Source organism: Lethenteron reissneri, chromosome 34 (assembly GCF_015708825.2).
Source record: "Lethenteron reissneri isolate LAM-NWPU_2019-01 chromosome 34, ASM1570882v1, whole genome shotgun sequence".
Classification (NCBI taxonomy): domain Eukaryota; kingdom Metazoa; phylum Chordata; class Hyperoartia; order Petromyzontiformes; family Petromyzontidae; genus Lethenteron; species Lethenteron reissneri.
Genome location: NC_083812.1, coordinates 5,007,294 through 5,025,470, shown reverse-complemented (window position 1 = coordinate 5,025,470; position 18,177 = coordinate 5,007,294). Strand labels below are relative to the sequence as shown.

General features: G+C 45.9%; 1 protein-coding gene across 2 annotated transcripts in view; it reads right to left on the bottom strand.

The window, feature by feature from the left end:
• Positions 1-83: 83 nt before the first annotated feature.
• Positions 84-18,177, bottom strand: part of LOC133350576 (WD repeat and FYVE domain-containing protein 3-like) — a 56,656-nt gene continuing 38,562 nt past the window's right edge. Inside the window, exons 25-37 of one of the 2 annotated variants that reach the window (XM_061565056.1) lie at positions 17,640-17,793; positions 16,436-16,527; positions 15,424-15,636; positions 13,861-14,005; positions 13,118-13,272; positions 12,377-12,538; positions 10,961-11,140; positions 10,141-10,323; positions 8,835-8,937; positions 8,241-8,358; positions 7,112-7,335; positions 6,483-6,597; positions 84-4,561 (exon numbers count right to left, since the gene is read on the bottom strand). In XM_061565056.1, the coding sequence (XP_061421040.1) occupies positions 4,480-4,561; positions 6,483-6,597; positions 7,112-7,335; positions 8,241-8,358; positions 8,835-8,937; positions 10,141-10,323; positions 10,961-11,140; positions 12,377-12,538; positions 13,118-13,272; positions 13,861-14,005; positions 15,424-15,636; positions 16,436-16,527; positions 17,640-17,793 (1,926 nt within the window). In that variant the 3' untranslated portion in view covers positions 84-4,479. The remainder of the gene's footprint in view (positions 4,562-6,482; positions 6,598-7,111; positions 7,336-8,240; positions 8,359-8,834; positions 8,938-10,140; positions 10,324-10,960; positions 11,141-12,376; positions 12,539-13,117; positions 13,273-13,860; positions 14,006-15,423; positions 15,637-16,435; positions 16,528-17,639; positions 17,794-18,177) is intronic. The other variant, XM_061565057.1, reaches the window with a different exon arrangement.

Genomic DNA, 18,177 nt, shown 5'->3' with positions numbered 1-18,177 from the left:
CTTGCTGGATGGAAAAGCAACATAAATAATAACTTTGCGTAAATCGTCACAACACGCGTCACCAACGGGAGTGGACAATAGGGAATATTTAAAAACACGTTTATTTTTTATATTGCTTTACCTGTCTAACCTGTACAAGTTTTGCTATGAAACACATAGCAGTGCTGCAAGTTTACGCGCGTCCACCCTTTTTGCTCAACCTTGACAATCGGCGGTGAATTGTTCTAGTTCCGCAAATGCCAGTTTTTTTTTTTGCTGCTGCTGCAAACATAAAAGTCACCACAACCCAAGCCTTCTGTCACCCAACGGCTGTTAAAGCACCCACCGCGCTCCTGCATTTAATTCATCGGCAAATGTTTAATTACAAACAGGGTTATATGCCTGCTGAAAATGAAGGCTTACATTCAGGCGAGGGTTTTTTTTTGGGGGGAGCTTCACACGCACATCTGTAACCACTGGCATAACAGGCGGATCGGCAAACAATCTGGAACCACGCAACACATTGACAACCATCACTACTCGCGTACATGTTGGACGAGACGATCGTAATTACTTTTCGGGTTCGTGTTTCATAGCGGCCAGAAGTGTGCGCATATACATTATATGGTAATCACAACGATAGCGGTGTTAAATGTCATACGAGGATATTTTACAGGTAAAACTTTCACAACCCCCAATGTCTGTGCCATTCCACAATTATCTCTGTTTTTTTTCCCCGCTCCCAGAGAGCACACGGCCTAATCTTCATAGCTGGTACTACAAATGGCTGTGAATGATTAACTATTCGTTTTTAATTAATGTAATTGTTGGGCAATTAAAGTTCACTTGAACTTGAAGTCTCAATTCAAAGTCCGAATATTTTGATATCGGTTAATCAGGCCTTGACCCACAAACTCCACGTTGCCAAAAATAATGGTAAGTGTACTTCAGACAGGGAAGAAAACCCAACCACACATGCAATTAACAGGATGCCCATATGCAACAACAAACCTTAGGCACTTAACAGTAATACAAGATATGTTAAAGCATTGCTTTAAAAAAAATAGACAACATTTAAGTTTTGCAGTGCAATCTTACGTAAAAGTAATTTAAATTTAACTCTCAAGGTCCATGAAATAAAATTCCACAAAGGCAGGTGCTGGCTTTTAATTCATGTCAAAGCACCATGTCTTACGCCACAACAGGGCTGTGAGATTCGTGGCAAGGAAAGCTGGGTTAAGAAACAGTTTGTACGGTACGGTAATTTACAAAACCATAATCAAAACACTGCTATGTCTTTTGCCTAGCGAGGAAATACTGAAAGACATCGGCCAAAAACAATGGAATAAACCCAACAATACAGAAGAAAAAAATGTTGGGTAAAAATATCAGTGGTTTCTCATTTTGGAAAACTTATCCGACACTCCATACACCGTATGGAGAGATATAATATGTAATATTAAAAATAAGTTATTGCACACTAAATTGTTCATGCTCCAGCTAACCAGCAACTTTGATTTGATTTACAACAATGAATGGGAGGTTGAATTTGAGCCGAGGTTGTGTAGGAAACACGCAGAGCGATGTCGTCTCGTTTTAAATTTGCCCGACAGCTTTAAGAATTAATTTTGCCAGAGAAACGACGACTCGGCTCAACACAATCGCAGCTGGGGGGGGGGTGATATGCACGCATGTGTATAGCGAATTGCGGTACAATAACTACAGCAAAAAAATAAATTTATAAACATGAAGTACAAAAAAAGCACAATATAACTTAAAACATAAAATGTTATGTTAAAAAAGTATTTATAAAAAATAAAGTACGGTATAGGAAATGTGTGCATAATGAGGGGGGGTTTTTTCCCCACTTGATATTTTTTGCATGATTGAGCGATGGAACAAATTAAATGGTCCCTTAAAACCGAACTGGAATGGATATGAATGCAAGTTTAAAAATGCGTAGACAGAGCCGTGTAAATTGATGACTATGGTTAAACGCAAACTATAGCCACATTTTAAAAAGGTAATTTAGACTTGAACCGATAAGTGAAAAAAACCGACTAGTCTGTTGAACACGTAGGCTTTCGCGACCGAATAATCCATGAGGTGTCTGGGTTAGATCACGGAGATCTAAATGTGTCATTAAACCCACCATCGACATTGTGGGTTTATTCTCCAACACACCGGTGTGCTGAACTCAACTGATGGTCATGCTTTGTTTACATGACAAACCTTACTAATTGGCTGTGTCAGGTGGTGGCGGGGTTAACAACACATTTATATCTACGCGATCTAACCCAAAAAAACCTATATTATGAATGATTGCTAGTCTGCCCACTTCACATTATGCTTGGAAATCAAGCAATGGTAGAGGAAATTAATACATCTGCCACTGAAGCAATCAGCCACTCAATTCCATAGATCTGACATAGGAGTGTTGATGGTTATGAAGGTGACTTTGCCATGAAACTGTAAAAAAAATGCTTCAAGGAAATTGCACCAATGAAGTGTACATGTCAAATTCAAACTACACTGTTGATTGAGGCTATATTACTTTGGGATATTTTAAAAACACATTCTATAACACGACTATATGAAAATCTTTCCATGCTGTTATAAATGGATAATTTAGTATCACATTCAAGGTCAAATTGCTCCAAAATAACAAAACCGTTTGATACATGATTATATTAATACCACAACATAAGGATGTATTTCTCAATCATGGAAATATTGTTTTATGGACCATCCATTTCATATGAATGATCCAGTTTGAATGTGGCTGCTTCCTTCTACCTCACCGCCACGTGGCCCAATACTTTGGGCTCCACATCTCTGAACAGCTCCTCCCTCCCCCCCACATCACGCGATTTGTATCTGCGTAAAATCACGTAATCTATGAACCATGGAGCTGTGGCAAGTGAAACATCAACCTTGAACCTTTCAGTAAGAAAGAAAAGGGCCATAAACTTCTAAACCAACTTTGAAACCGAAGCGTCCATTTACTCGGTGCCTTCTTAAGAGTAGGAATGTAGCCAAATTAAAGTCACATCAATTTTGTAGACCAAATACAGCATATTACGAATTGATTTCATGTTACACGGGTATAACGGTGGTCTCATAAATCCCACGCATTCACGAAACAATTCGTTTTTAGGAACAGAACTTTGTTTACATTTTGTTCAAGAATGTATACACTTTTTTGTTCAGTGTGCAATTGTAATAACGCTAATTTGGAAATTGCAGTCTTCACTGGTTCACAAGGCGACCATCTGCAACAAAAGCAGCATTGGCTGACATCTGTATTAGGGTAAATATAACCGCTAACACAGGCTCACAGAGCACTGGCTTAAAATGATCGCACATGTGGTGACTTTTCTTAGCCACAGCTTAATAAGATCACAAGCATCGCATTGGTCCGAAGCACAGCCGTGACGATGCCCCTGCTCACAATCAACCGGCCTCCTTCGGAGAATTCACCACAGTGCGGCAAAGCTTGTTGTCGTAGGTTAACCGGCCTCAGATCGTCACACCTACGGTATGCGGATACTTGTGCTTCACTGTGCATGGCACAGACGGGATGGGCATTGAGCTCGAGTGAAACGGAGAGAGACGACAGCTCGCCAACGAGGAAGCCGGTGAGAAGCAAGTTGCTCTGGCACGAGATCGGGGGCGCAGCTTCACAAGCACGGTACTCGCGGAACCACGGAAGGTCGGCCAAGAACGCGGGACTCTGACACAACAGTGGCGATATCTACAATACCGACAATGAGCATCGATAAAGCCATTTCAAAGTAGCAACGTTAACTTCTGAAAGGTGCCCTTGTTTTGCAACCGGATAGTTGCGATTACTCCCGCGCACTGGAATGCAAAGGAATCGCTGTCTTTCCCTTCAAAGTGATGGATATATGTAAATGATCAGTGAACCGCAAGACTGCGCGTAGCTTCGATGACAAGTCCATCATAGGAACACAGTGAACCAACGTACTCGCTCAAACACAGCACAGCGAAACAGGGCACGTGATAAAGTGGAGAAGTGCATCGTTATATTATTATGTTTTTCTTTCAAATTAGTCTTTAGTATACAAAAAACTGGCAAAACATGTTTACGTGTAATTACAAAGACCTGTTATAGTTTCTGTGATATCTACAAGGTGGCTAAGTAGGTGACATAACAGTTGGATTGCGGCCGCAAAACTGATCATTTACGATACAAAGTTCATCTTCGTTCCCCGCATCGCATCCCCACGCACCAGTCCACAACTTCGTACATTTTTGGTCGTCATCAGGAACATTCTGGCGGTGGCTTTTTCCACGCTTTCCCCAAAAAGAACATCCAAAAAAATGGAAGCTGTGTGTGAATGATGAAAAGAAAGAGAAGGATGCGATGTCGATCACCCTCAAGTGCCATTTGGAGAAATCAATCGGAAGCCGCTAAACTTTTCTCCCACCACACCACGTTCCCTCTGGGGGGAGGGGGAACTTCCGTCATTTTCCATCCTAGCCATGGCCTGACAGCTCCCTGGTTGAGCAGCTGTAAACACGGCCTCGCGAGTCTCCCACCAGGATGCGACTGTGGTCCCTGTGCAAACAACGAGAAGGAATGTTTCACTATGAGACATCTCCTTTACCAGTGGCAAAATATAGTAATAGGTTTTTGCCCTTTCAACTGGTACAAAAACTGACACCTTTATACAAGGGATCATGTTTGCAATAACCACAACACAAGCAGTCAAAATGCAAACAAAAAGAAACAACTCTGATAATGATATGCACTGTCATCTGGTCCAACACCAATGGAGACTAGGCTCTAAGAAAAGCTGTCTCGGGTGTGGACCAATCAACTTCAAGGACAGTGCATATCATTATCGGAGTTGTTTCTTTTTGTTTGCATTTTGACTGCTTGTGTTGTGGTTATTGCAAACATGATCCCTTGTATAAAGGTGTCAGTTTTTGTACCAGTTGAAAGGGTAAAAACCTATTACTATTACTAAGGAATGTTTCATTGAAGGATGTGACGGCATCACGCAAATTGGCATCATGTGTCAAAAGACAAAGTATCCATTTGGAACGCTCTTAGAAGAGTGCACCGCCCCACGTGTTAGATAATGGCTGGCAGTAACAGATATTATGATGACCACTTATGCGGCTGCTGCACTTTGCACACGCGCCTTGCCGCAGGGAAATGTTTTTGAACTGTCCCGTTAATCAAGTAATTGGTGACCAGCAACTCATTTAAGAACCTGGTATAATCATGGGTTGCTGAAACCCGGATTCGAACCCAGGATCTTTGCCGCGACGTCCCGGTGTTTTAACCCCTGCGTCACACGGCCATCTCTAAACGTTATATATGTTTAAAACTTTATTGTCGAAATATGGCAATGAACGATTATTGCTCTAATTCTAGATTTGAAGCTTTCGTGACTGCAAGGATTCATATTCTTGGGTTTTTTCGGTAAAGTCACGTAGGTAAAAAATGAAAATAAAATAAAGATTATTGCTCTACATGATTTGAGACAATTGCAGACAGATTGATAGGTTTTAATTCAGTTTATAACACAAAGACTGACTCGCGACACGGGTGATGTAAGGGAATGGAGCGCCATGGTGGCGAGATGTTAACTATCTTGCCTGGTATACAGGAGATCTTGGGTTTGATCCCGACCCTGATGCCTGTATATTTGGAGTTTGCATGTTATCCCCGTGGTTACGTGGATTTTTCTCCGGGTCCTCCAGCTTTTCCCTCCAAATTTAGAATCAACATCACGCATTTAGAGTATTTGGCTGCTATACATTTCCACACGATAAGCCACTTTGTTGAGCCATCATTTGTGGCCAGGCCGCTTCTTAAAAAGAGCTGTGTATCACTCTCCAGGCCTTACCTGGTGAAATAAAAATAGTCGTATTTTATTTTATACCTACGTGACTTTACCGAAAGAACCAAAGAGTATGGATCCCTGCAGTCACGAAAGCTTCAAATCAAGAGTAGTAGTAGTGTCGCTGTTATTTGAGAGCCGAGGTGTAAGGTGAAACCAGGGGCAACGCGTATGCACGTGCTCAGTGCATGGCCACAGGACACGGGAGCAGGCAACAGTAAATCATGCGTGCACATGCACGGCAGCAGAGGGCGTGTGGACCAACATTGATTTTTTTCCGCATCAATATTTGCGACTTAGCAATGCGACACCAGCCCGTTTTTCTTTTTCAAAACAGTAAATCTGCTTACACGGAATTCTCGTATGAAACAAGACGACATACTTTTCTTATATAACTGATTGTATTAAGTCAAGATTAGCGGTTCGTGGTAGGAATTCGATTTAGGGGTCACAGTTTAGGGGTTAAGGATTAGGAGTTAGAATAGGGGTTAGGGTTGGGGTTAGGGATAGAGGTTAGGATGATGGTTAGGCATCATGCATGCGGTTAAGGGTAGAGGTCAGGGGTTTAGAATTAGTAAACCAAAGCACGTATTTTTCAGTGTGGGGCAAGTGCAATGGAGGGTTTACCTGGACACACACAGTGCCGTGATCTCGGCTCCTTCGCGGCCGCCTATGAAGTTTCCAGCGCCTCCAGGCATACTCAGCTTCCCACAGAGCACCAACTTCCTCTCCCAGCGCCAGCCTACGCGCACGCACGCACGCACAAACACGTACGTGGTATGCGCAGAGAAACATGGTTACACACGTCGCCTGGAGCAAGGTCAAACGAAAATGAGACCTCGTTGCGAATACGTGGAAATAGAGCCGTGAACGTATAAAGAATTTACTGACAAAAATAACAACACTGCTTTTAATGTTATCATGAATAAAGATATTGTATTTTATTATATATATACAGACACAGTCCTGTTGAAGATAAATATTCCCGAACAAGGAAATAGTCAAATATCCAAATGTAGGACCCCTCCTGCTGAAATATATTGAGAAATTCTGTTCGTCTAACCTAGGCAAAGATATTACTACTAATAAATAAAACCACCCACAAAATAGTCTTGAGACTGAGCGAGCCTTCCTGGATACATACATTAAATTCTTCTTCTTATTATTATAGACCAACACAACAAACAACATGTTCACATTTCGATGCCTTTCCGTTAAAGATATCCAGGTAACTGTGTACATCTCGGTTACTCTACCCGGCTTCAGTTGTCTGGGACTGGAGGTGTCCTGTGCGTCGTGGTGATGGTGGTGGCTGCCGCTGCCACCGTTGCTTTGGCCGTGGCTCAAGAGCCGCTCCTTCGCCTGTTCCGACGACTCGGAGTCAGAGTAGCTGACGATGACGAAGCCATCTCCGTCATCCGAGCTCAGACGATTGTTTGCCATCCTTGGCAGCGGATCCGATTCGGAACACACCTGGGGCCTGGTAAAATAATTCTATTTTCAATCGGTTGTCAAACGTTTGTGCGAACACAAATCGCGGACGGGGTAGACAGAGTTGCCTGGGGACAGTTTTTTTTTTTTTCCCGGTTGAGCTTCCCGTGGTGTGGAAGGCCAGAGTGGATTCTTGGCTGTGTCAAACACAGAATGACGGATGACCAATCCCCAAGGCATGCGCACGTGGTGAGAACTGGATCCGTTAAACTGAACGAAAACAGGACAGGCTCAATGCAAATATTTACGATGCTGGAAGGTGCAGACGCAAGGTTGTTACAATGATGGACCCATCCAGCTGTCGATATTTCAACCCTCACACGAATAACATTATATTCAACATCAATTAGATTTAATTTGTATTTTTCATAATTTAATTCCAATTGTACTATCGTTGTCACGTCTTGAGATATATTTTCCATTTGGAACTCGCGCACAGCAGTGTATGAATCTGTGTGCCAGAGAACAACCCAAAGGCGGCGATAATGCAGAATTAATATTCCTTCAAGTTACCTTTTTATCCATGCACTATGGGGTGCCATTTGCACACACCCTGCTACGAATAACTGTTTGTTACTTTGTAGTTGAATCATTATTTAAAGTTCTCATAGCTGGAGTGTCTTGCCAACGTTAGGTGACGAAACAAATTGACTGGAATAGCTTATTTTCTTTCTCGGAGAGTAATCGGCAATTGGGCCGAGACGTTCAACTGACTGAACTTGAAAACCCAGCTCAATGATGGACGGCTGCCTGGGATAAAACCCAGGATCTCGATAGTGCCGGCTCAATGGTGACCACTGAGAGACACCCAGCCACGTCCGCAGCAGTTGTTAAACTAGAAAATGGACTTTGACACAAATTACGTTTTAACCATTAAACATCAAGCTATTGTACCTGGTCGGTCCATTCGGGGTCATGCGCTTAGGGTCATTCTGATCTGTGCAGAGGTTGGCATGGGGTTCGTCCAATTCCGAGTCGCTGCTCTCTTCCTCCTCCTCGTCCTCGCCCTCTTCTTGATGGGACACATTTTGCGAGCACACGAAACGTCAAACGGATCAAAACGCCGCGGGAGACTTTGGGAAAGGGGGACCCCCCCCACCCCTCCTTCTCTCGGGACACCCCAACAAACAATGCAAAGAGTAAAAGTTCGGGAAATTTCATGGAAAGAGAACTTAGAAACCCTTGGTTCCGATTCCATGAAAATCCAAACCCTTTTTTTTTGATTCAGCTCGATTACGTAACAAAAGCTTATTGTACACCATTGGCAGCACCAAGTGGGTAGCTTCTCTGAAAAACCTATCGGCGATGGCTGTCAGTGCCACCAGGCCGGACAAAAGGGCAGACAGATCTAGTTACGTAAACAAGGATTTGTGTAGGCCTTTCACCACCCACATTCTACACCGATATGTATATGACAGAGGACATACCCTGGGGTTGTGGCCAAGGCCACACTACGAAGCATACCTACGCAGTGTGTGATGCTCATACCAGCATTGATTTCTGGCACGACAGGCAGCTTGCCCTCTGAGTTGTGAGCGATGTGCTGTGTGACAGGCGTCTCGGGCACCTGCTGAAACTCCAGGCGCCACATCTGTTAATGACGCATGGGGGGGGGGGGGGGGGGGGGCACAGTCACACCCACGCACATCACATTCAACTTCAACACCATCATCATCGGCATCACAGTCATCAAACCCCACATCATCGAGTAGAAACAAACACAGCGAAACGCCCCTTGCCCGAGCCTGTAACATCTGACGCGCTCCTATCAACTGCTTTCCCAAATCGCTGCGCCAAAAACTGCTGTGGATAAGAGGAGTGAGTTACAAGTGGCAGCAAATGCATCCAATTATCAGAGCCGTTGCACAGTTATCACATGGAAGCGGTCTCCCAGAAGTGCTGAATTGATTCTATTATACGATTGTTTGTTCGGCTAGTCATCTGAAGTGGACAAATTCACCCCATTAACCGAGCTTTCATGCAGATAAGAGTGATTCTGACGATTACATTTTATCCACGTGGTAGAATGTATGTGGTTAAACATGACCAGGATCCAACTCCCCCCCCCTTCCCCATAGTAAGAGGAGTATCTCTGTCATAAGCAACAAATAATTCTATTCATTGAAATTTTACCAGATAAAGCCAACTGAGCTATATAGCTATTTTTCAGAAGCGACCTAGCCTCAAACGATAGCTCAACAAAGTGGCTTATCGCGTGGAAAAGTATAGCGTCAACGCGTGTTGATTCTAAACGCAGAGGGAAAAATCGGAGGACCCGGAGAAAAATCCACACGACCACAGGAACAGAAACAGTGCAAACTCCAAATATACAGCAGACTTTATCGATTTAAAGCTTTCGTGACTGCAGGGATTCATCTTCTTGGTTCTTTCGGTAAAGTCACGTAAAAGGGAAATAATAAAATAATAAAAATAAAACATAATAAGGTAATTCTCACGACGTTTCGGCCACAACGCAAGCAGCCGTCCTCAGGTGAAGAACAGGTCTGTCGCGTCAGACGCTGTCTTCCCGACAGACCTGTTCTTCACCTGAGGACGGCTGCTTGCGTTGTGGCCGAAACGTCGTGAGAATAATTTTATTATGTTTTATTTGTATTATTTCCCTTCTACGTGACTTTACCGAAAGAACCAAGAAGATGTACAGCAGGCGTCAGGGTCAGGATCGCGCCCACGACCTCCTGCGTACCTGGCGAGGTAGCCGACATCTCGCCAACCACCGCAAACACAACAGAGAGCGACCGTGCGAGAACTTGGGGGGGGGGGGGCGGTGTCTCACTCGGATGGCGCCGTCCGAGTGCCCGGTGACGATGACGTTGCGGCGGTCCCACTCGTCCACCTCGGAGACGGCGCAGCACAGCACGTGCTGGCCTGGACCCGACGCCGAGCTGGCGCTGGCGAGCGGCTCCCCGTTCACGCTCCACACGAACAGGCTCGTGCCCGAGCACGACACGATGTCACCCTGCGCAATCGTCATGATAAGACTGGTCAACAAACAAAAAAATACATTTTTTTTGTCTGGCCTGGACTTTTGCAGCTGTTCTAGACTAATTTCAGGGTGCTGATTCCAAATGTGATCTCAGATTTGCTCTAACCACGGACAAGCGGGAAGGTAGCCACACAGCGAGCCGGCCCCAACAATCGCCCAAGTTCTGCGGTTCTCTATATTTTAAGATTTTATCAACCAATTCATGACTGTTCACATGTGGTAGAAAACCGGACCACTCTGAGAAAACCCACGCGTGCATTGGGGCACCACTCTACACCATACAGACGGAACAGGCGAGTCGGCACTCTGCTACTTTCTCCGTCTCGCGGCGAGCCAGGGCATGCACCTCCCACGCCTATGGGAAGGGAATCCTCGCAACAAATGTGCGATCCTCCAACCCTTCGGCAGCCACTGCGCACACCATCTAACCACCTCTCGAGATACCGCAGCTCGGCATTGCTGCCGGCTTGCGTAGCAACTCGTGGCGAAGCTATCCAGCGCGTGGCCCTGCTCTAACCGCACCGCACCAGGCCGCACGGGCCGGAGGTGGGGGGGGGGGGGGGCCCCGGTTGCCACGGCAACGGGGCCTACGCCGACCGCGGAAACTTACGGTGAGCTCGTTGACGCAGGCGGCGGCGATGGGTCCCGAGTGGCCGCGCAGCTGCGTGACAAAGCACAGCTTGTTGAGGTCCCACACAATGCAGGTGCGGTCGCGCGAGCCGCTCACCAACACGTGGTACGCCGACGAGAAGGCGACGCACGTCACGGCGTCCGTGTGGCCGTAGAGAACCTGGGTGGGCAGGCGGGGGATGGGCGAGCACATTCGTAATTGAATATAGTTAGAGCAATCACACGGGACGCGCAAGATATGATTTTAGTTTGATGAAGAAACGTTGGCTGGAGATGGCCGAGTGGCTCAGAGGTAAGAGCAGTGATTGTGGGCAGCCACCTGTGATTAAACCGGGTTCTCTAGTGTCGTGAGTTGACTGAACAGTTGAACAGTTTAGTTAGAATCGCCCTGTGAGCTAAGAAACTCCTGAATCGGGTTTCATCAACAAAACAGGAAAACTGTAAAATTTTAAACACGTTTGCAACAGGTAAAGCCATGTAGATAGAAAAATAGATAGAAAATAAATATATTTTTCTATTTACTTGGCTTTACCGAAAGACCCAAAGAATACGAATTCCTGCAGTCACGAAAGCTTTAAATCAAAATATATTACTTAATTATAGATTAAATACTTCACTAAACTGAACATTAAGATTAGAGAAACATATTGCAAAATAGTGCATCTAGAGTGGGGAATAAGATTCGATAAAATATTGCAAAACGAGGAATAGAAACGCCTTTGGTAAAATTGTTTTCCTGTGCAAACAAGTAACACTAGTAACCATGACAATCACCATGACATTGCACACATTACATCAGTACAGGGCTCATATACAGAATAATAAGAAACGATTTGTATATCATCTACTTGCTTAAGCAGTGTCAGATTGTCAGGAATGCACTTGAAAGAAGTGACTTAAGATGATTGAGTAAAGGTAGTGACTGTAAATCAAGTTTTGCGGGTACGGGTACCCGTCTGCGACCCCGGTGCGGCTGGGTACGGGTACGGGTAGGCCGTGAGTCACTGGTGAGTAACCGTTTGTCACTCATTTCCCAACGTCTTGTCTCTTCTCACAATTCAAGTTCCTAGAATCAACCCACCCACGCCTGCAACATGGCTTCATCCCAGAGGTCGCAATCGGGTACCCGTACCCGTACCCTACCCGATACCCGGCCGGGTACGGGTAGCCGTGTATCGGGTACGGGTAGGGTACGGGTACCCGTTTGCGACCCTGGTGCGGCCGGGTACGGGTACGGATAAGGAATCAAAACCCGTTTGCGACCTCTGCCGAAGAGTCTTCAGAGGCCGGTTGTGGCTTGCAGGCGGGCAGCTGAAAAACCCTGACGCACAGTTTGACTGACCGCACCATCATCGTTAAAATAAAGGTGCCGCCATCGTGGCTGCGACTGCCGCACCTGCTTGAGGCCAACGGTCGGCCTCCTGTCCTTGCCGCCACCCTGCATCTCCCAGACGCACAGCACCGTCGCCGTGCCCCCACACACCACCGTCTTGGCGTCGGGGCACACGGCACAGAGCAGAGGACCCCACTCCCACATGCACTCAAACACCACGGGGGCCTAGAAATAGACACAAAGACAAAGATTCCCCATACAACATTATAGACCGGTTTTGGGGGCAAGTGCTGTTCAGCGAGCATCTATGAAGGCCGACATGGCACGCGTGTGTGTGTATGTACGTATGTTGGCACAGTAGGGGGCACAGGTGGTGCACCCTGGAGGTTGTGACAGTATCGTTTACTCGGTGTGTAACAATTGCCCTATCCCTAGCGACTCGACTCATTCTAATTAATCCAGGTTTGCGGTTTTATTGAAGAATCGATTATATTTTTGTGTTATTTCCTATGTTTTTCTCTGTGCTTTTTCCATATTGCCTCTACAATTTAGTTCACTCTATGAACCCAAATGTCACGTGAGCATCTTATTTGCAGCAATAAATAATAGTTTTCTGGCCATCGGGAGTGTAAGAATCGATTTTAATTGATACAACGATGCATTCCCCACACGCAGCCTATTGCAAGACAGTAATTTTAAATCAGATTCATACAGCAAAAGTTTAGAGTCAGGTCATTGTTTGTCACAGATGAAGAAAAAAAAACACAGCAGGAAAAACAAGTGACTGAATAAGACGTGTTAGACCTTGTCAGTGTCGTAGTTGCAGAGCCGACAGCTGAGGTCAGCAAAGCCCCAGGAAAATGTGCGCTGGAAGCCGGGAGGAAGCAGAACTTTGTTTTCTTCCACCGCCAGGACGCCTCGCTCCGTGCACACAATCTGTCCCACCGGGCCCTTCAGCTCTGGGACGCGCCACGTGCACACACAACAGACATAGATCACCCATATAGCCTTGACAAACTGTTAGGGCAAGTGCTGTCAGCGACCACCTACAAGAGCGTGGGTGGGCAACATCACGCCCAGCCGAGATGTTAACTCCCTCGCCTGATATGCAGGAGGGTCATGGGTTCGATTCCCACCCTGTCGCCTGCATATTTGGATTGCGTGTCTCTCTCCCCGTGGTTGCGTGGATATTTCTCCGGGTCGTCCGGTTTTTCTCTCCACATTTAGTCACGAAAGCTTAAAATCAAGTAATACATATTGTTGCGTATTGTCAATTATGTGCAGAACCAAAGTCAATGTGATGGTCTGGTGACCAGGCTGTAACCATCAATGCCCAATGCACTTGAGAACCTTGTTCAATCACAGGCAGTTGCCCGGATTTGAACCCAGGCTCTCAGCGGTGACAGCTCATTGTGCCACCCGGCCACCTCTGACAGATGTATTAAAAAAATAATGATCTAGTGATTATGAAGTTAAACTTTCGCCTCAATGGAGAACACAAAAGATGTGCGACGTCACTGGGGTATGACGGTCGGTGTCCAGCTCACCCTTGAGTGGCACGGGCGATGGGGTGAGGCAGTCGAGGTGGTGGAAGAAGAGACAGTCCTGGGCAGGGCCTGCGGACGCTCCGGGATTGGTGTCTCCAGACGGCTTGGAGCCCACCCTCTTCGCTGGGTGAGGCTTCTTGAAGAGCTGCGGGATGGCAGATCGTCGAGCGCCTTGTTGTAGCAGCGCCTTTGACACGTTGTGACGGGCGCTAGCTACAAGTTTTATTTTTGTACGAAGGAAGCCAATTGGCTGTTTATTGTTATTCGTGGGAAATATCATGTTTGTCCGAAGACATTTAAATCGTTTTCATTAAAACTGCCTTAAGGCAACAATACCTCAAATATGTAAATTATGAGAAAACCCATCACAACATACATGTACATATGCCTGTTAAACTTTTTTCTCACCGTACGTAGCAAACCGTGCTAATGAATGCGGTTGGAAACAATTAGGTTTAGTAACGCACCGAGATGTGCAGCATTGCATGCACAAAATCTTCCAGCCTAATCCACACCACCAGCTCAAGAGAACTGAAAATGTGGCCCTTCATGTTTTGGGCTCCCAGAGGCCCATGGTGCACGCAATGCTGACCCCCCCCCCCCCCCCTTTGTGTGTTGTTAAATATATTTGTTTACAGTCTGCATGGAGTCTTTCCGTTGCAATGAGTTTTCTCGTAGTTTACAAATTTTAATTACGACGGGAGCAGCTGGATCAGCCCATGCGTGCGAGCATGCTCAAATTTGGCATACAGACGGCACGACGGAAACTTGTTACAATGCCTCCACAACAACCAAAACTATGAACTAAAAACTATTTATCTTTTTTCAGCTAAGGCCCACTGAGCTATATGGCTCTTTTTCAGAAGTGACCTGGCCACAAATAATAGCTGAACAAAGTGGATAATCACGTGCAATTTATATCGGTCAAATACTCTTAACGCATTTTCTAAATGTGGAGGGGAAATCCAGAAGACCTAGAGGAAAAGCCACGCGACCACGGGGAGAACAAACACATTTACAAATATAAAGGCATCAAGGTCGGGATCGAACCCACGACCTTCCGCATACCAGGCGAGGGAGTTAACATCTCACCACCTAGTCGTTGTACTGGCTCATTAACCCTTCAGGTGGATGACTCAGGCACACCATGGCTGCATCTCTGCCTGAACCGCCAAATCCCACATTCAAACACTGGAAAAAGGCATTTGCCACGTGTGAACCTTGCACAACCCACGAGTGTGTGCGATGAAGGCGCAGCAGAAGGCAGGCATCTTGCCATGCTCATTAAAATCATCCCAAAGGGCTGTTTCGTTGATCTGCAAGCCTAGGCTGGAATTGCAAGGTCCTGTCGTGTTGGCAGCTTGACGAGCCACACGTAGAGCTGCCAGCTGCCCTGGTTTCCCCAGAATAGTCCTCTCTTTGGGGAAATTAAACAGTCTGTAGTTCCTCCATTCTCATGGTATTGTGAGATATTCCTCTTCCCATGATATTGTCCCGTTTTAAAAATATACATTTGTACTTAAAAGGTAGCAATCCTAGCCAACGGAGTGGAACCGGAGTCACCTGCTTGGGGATTTGGCCGAAGTTGTTGATGAATCCGATGGTGGCGGTGAGCTTGAGAGGGTCGGTGATGCTGTAGATGTCCACCTGGCCCTCGTAGAAGAGGTGGTGGAACACGTTGGTGCTGGCCACGGCCATGGGGCCCTGCTGCTTGCAGCCGAAGATCAGATCGATCCACTCGTGGAGGTGAGCGCTCACGTAGTCGCACTCCAGGGCCTGGCGGGGCCGAGATAATTCCTCGTCACCCCTGCACTGCGTCAGCGCTACCGTCGGCTGCATCATCGTCGTCACCATCATCATCGTCATCATCGTCATAGTCGTTAGTAGGCGTGCAACTCGTGCATTGAATGAAACCAATTACGAGTAAGCTCATGATACGTGTGTCGGGTTATCCATTTTTTGTCGTACAATGTTACTGTTGCATTTTGGCGAATGGAGAGAATTAAATTGTGTAGAAGAAACACAAACACGACAAAAGGAGAAGAGATTCTTCAATCGAATCTTGACCTTGAATCGCAGGAATTCACTGAATTGCAGGAGTGGTGAATTATTGCACGCCCAATCAAGAGCGTCTGCATTGATGTTGGCAACATCATCAGCATCATAATGGCTAAGGTATTACCTTTGGGGGTAATTAAAATTATTAAAATGTCAGTGATAGCGTGAGCGTTATGGTAACACCATCAAGCTCCTAGCACATCTCATCGAGACAGCAATTACAGTGTTGACGGGTACTATTTTATTTCCGTTGACGCTGGAAACCATGAAATAATGAAAACGTTTTTTTTCTCTCTGGAAAAACAGGTCGTCGAGCACAGAAGTGGTGATAAGGAAAGAGGAATATACGGCACGATTGCAATAGTGTGGTGCGAGTGGCGGGATTTTGTAGATGATCGCTGATTGGTGCACCGAGCTTGGCGGAGATATGAGTACACAACGCAATAACGGAGGGGTCAGGCTCAGGATATAAACCGAGAGAGAGAGAGAAATACAATTGAAGAGGGACGATGGTTACCTCTCGATGAACCCGGATGAACTCGCGAGCATCTCCTTTGGCCCAGTTTGGCAAGAGGACCTCTCCCAGCCAAATCCCATTCTGTTTGCAGCCTGCAACATAGAAGAAGCAAGTTGTGTTCCCGTTTAAGTTAACTTTTCCTGAAATGTTTGGATTTTTATTCTGCAAAATATATTCCGATCATACGAACAGGGTCACCTATGATCACTGTTTCATTGCTTTTATGGCTTTATTTTGGTGATTTTCGAAAAGTTTTTTGGTTTGGCCATGTTTGTTTGTTGTAATACAGAGTTAGACTGATGGCCTTAATCTAAGTTGTCTTGTGGTTGTTGTTGTTTGACTTGCATCCCACTGGGATTTTTGCACACAGTGTTGGTGTACGGTGCTTTTTCTGCAATATTTTGCTGTCTTTTCTTGGATTTTCTGTTTGCACTTAGTCACATAGTCACTTTAAGATGTTTTCTTGTTCATGTTTTTGTTTTCTGTTTGTTGCGGTTGCACCCGATTCAAGAGCCGAATGGCTCACAGGGCTATACCTAATAAATGAACTTGAACTTGAACCTAGAGAGACAAACCAATTTCCATTTGGAATTCTCCCCGTAGCAAGCAAAGAAGAATTCCGGAGGATTGTCGATTGCTTCGACAGATCTCTTTATTCACGCTCGTGCCTCACCGTATGTGTGGCTTGCAAATAATGTTATTTGCATGGAATGAGAGGTAGCATGAGCTAAGATAATATCCCGTATTTATTTATCGAACAAAGCCTCACCAGGCTCTAGTTTGGCCAATTCCATTTAAGGAGAGTTTTGCACGTGGGGATAACACTAAAACCAATGCAATCTCCTGGCCACCTCGCAACTGGATTGACAAAACCACGTATGAACGTGTGCCGATTGACAAACCACATTTGAACGTGCGTGGTTTTTGCGTGCAGTCTTTGGTGACTGGGCTGACACCCATTAACTTCACTTGAGAACCCGGTTTGATCGCGAGTGGCCGACTCCCGGATTCGCCCCCAGGATTTCATCATCGCCCGCTCAAGTGCCCTGACATGCTTTCGCCCCCTTGAGCCACTCGGCTCAACTCAACATTCGCTTGTTGCTATTTATATATACATATATAAAGAAAGCAGTGCAAGCCTTCCACGCTGGTGCTCAGCGCAAGGGTGTTTGGATGTAAGGCGCCGATAGTCCTCGCCAATCACCGAGGTTATAGTGGTTGGAGTTTTGCAGGAAATCCGGGAGGTAGAAGAATTCTGGGATGAGCTCCTTGACGTCGGCCATGTTGTTCCTGGAGGCGGACAGCCAGGCGTCTCGGACGCTGTGGAACATGCGGTCAGCCAGATCAAAATGTCCGCCCTGTCGGGGAGGGTGCGGGAAAGGGGTTACAAAAACACAAAAACACGAAAACACAAAAACGCCAACGCCATGAGCAACAAAATCAACACGTGAAATTGTATTCACTTCTGGCAGAGGTAGCAGGATGGCTCAGAGGTCAGAACACTGAGCCAGCACTGCTGGTAGTCTTGGGATTGAATCTTAAGATTGACTGCAGAGCAGAGTGTCCCACTCCCACCGGCACTCAAATGATAGTTCAAGGAAGTGGCTTATCATCACGTGGAAATTTACAGCAGCCAAATACTCTAAACGCATGTGTCTCAATGCGGAGGGAAAAACCAGAGGACCCGGAAAAAATCCACGCGACCAAGGGGGGAACATGCAAACTCCAAATATACAACAGGC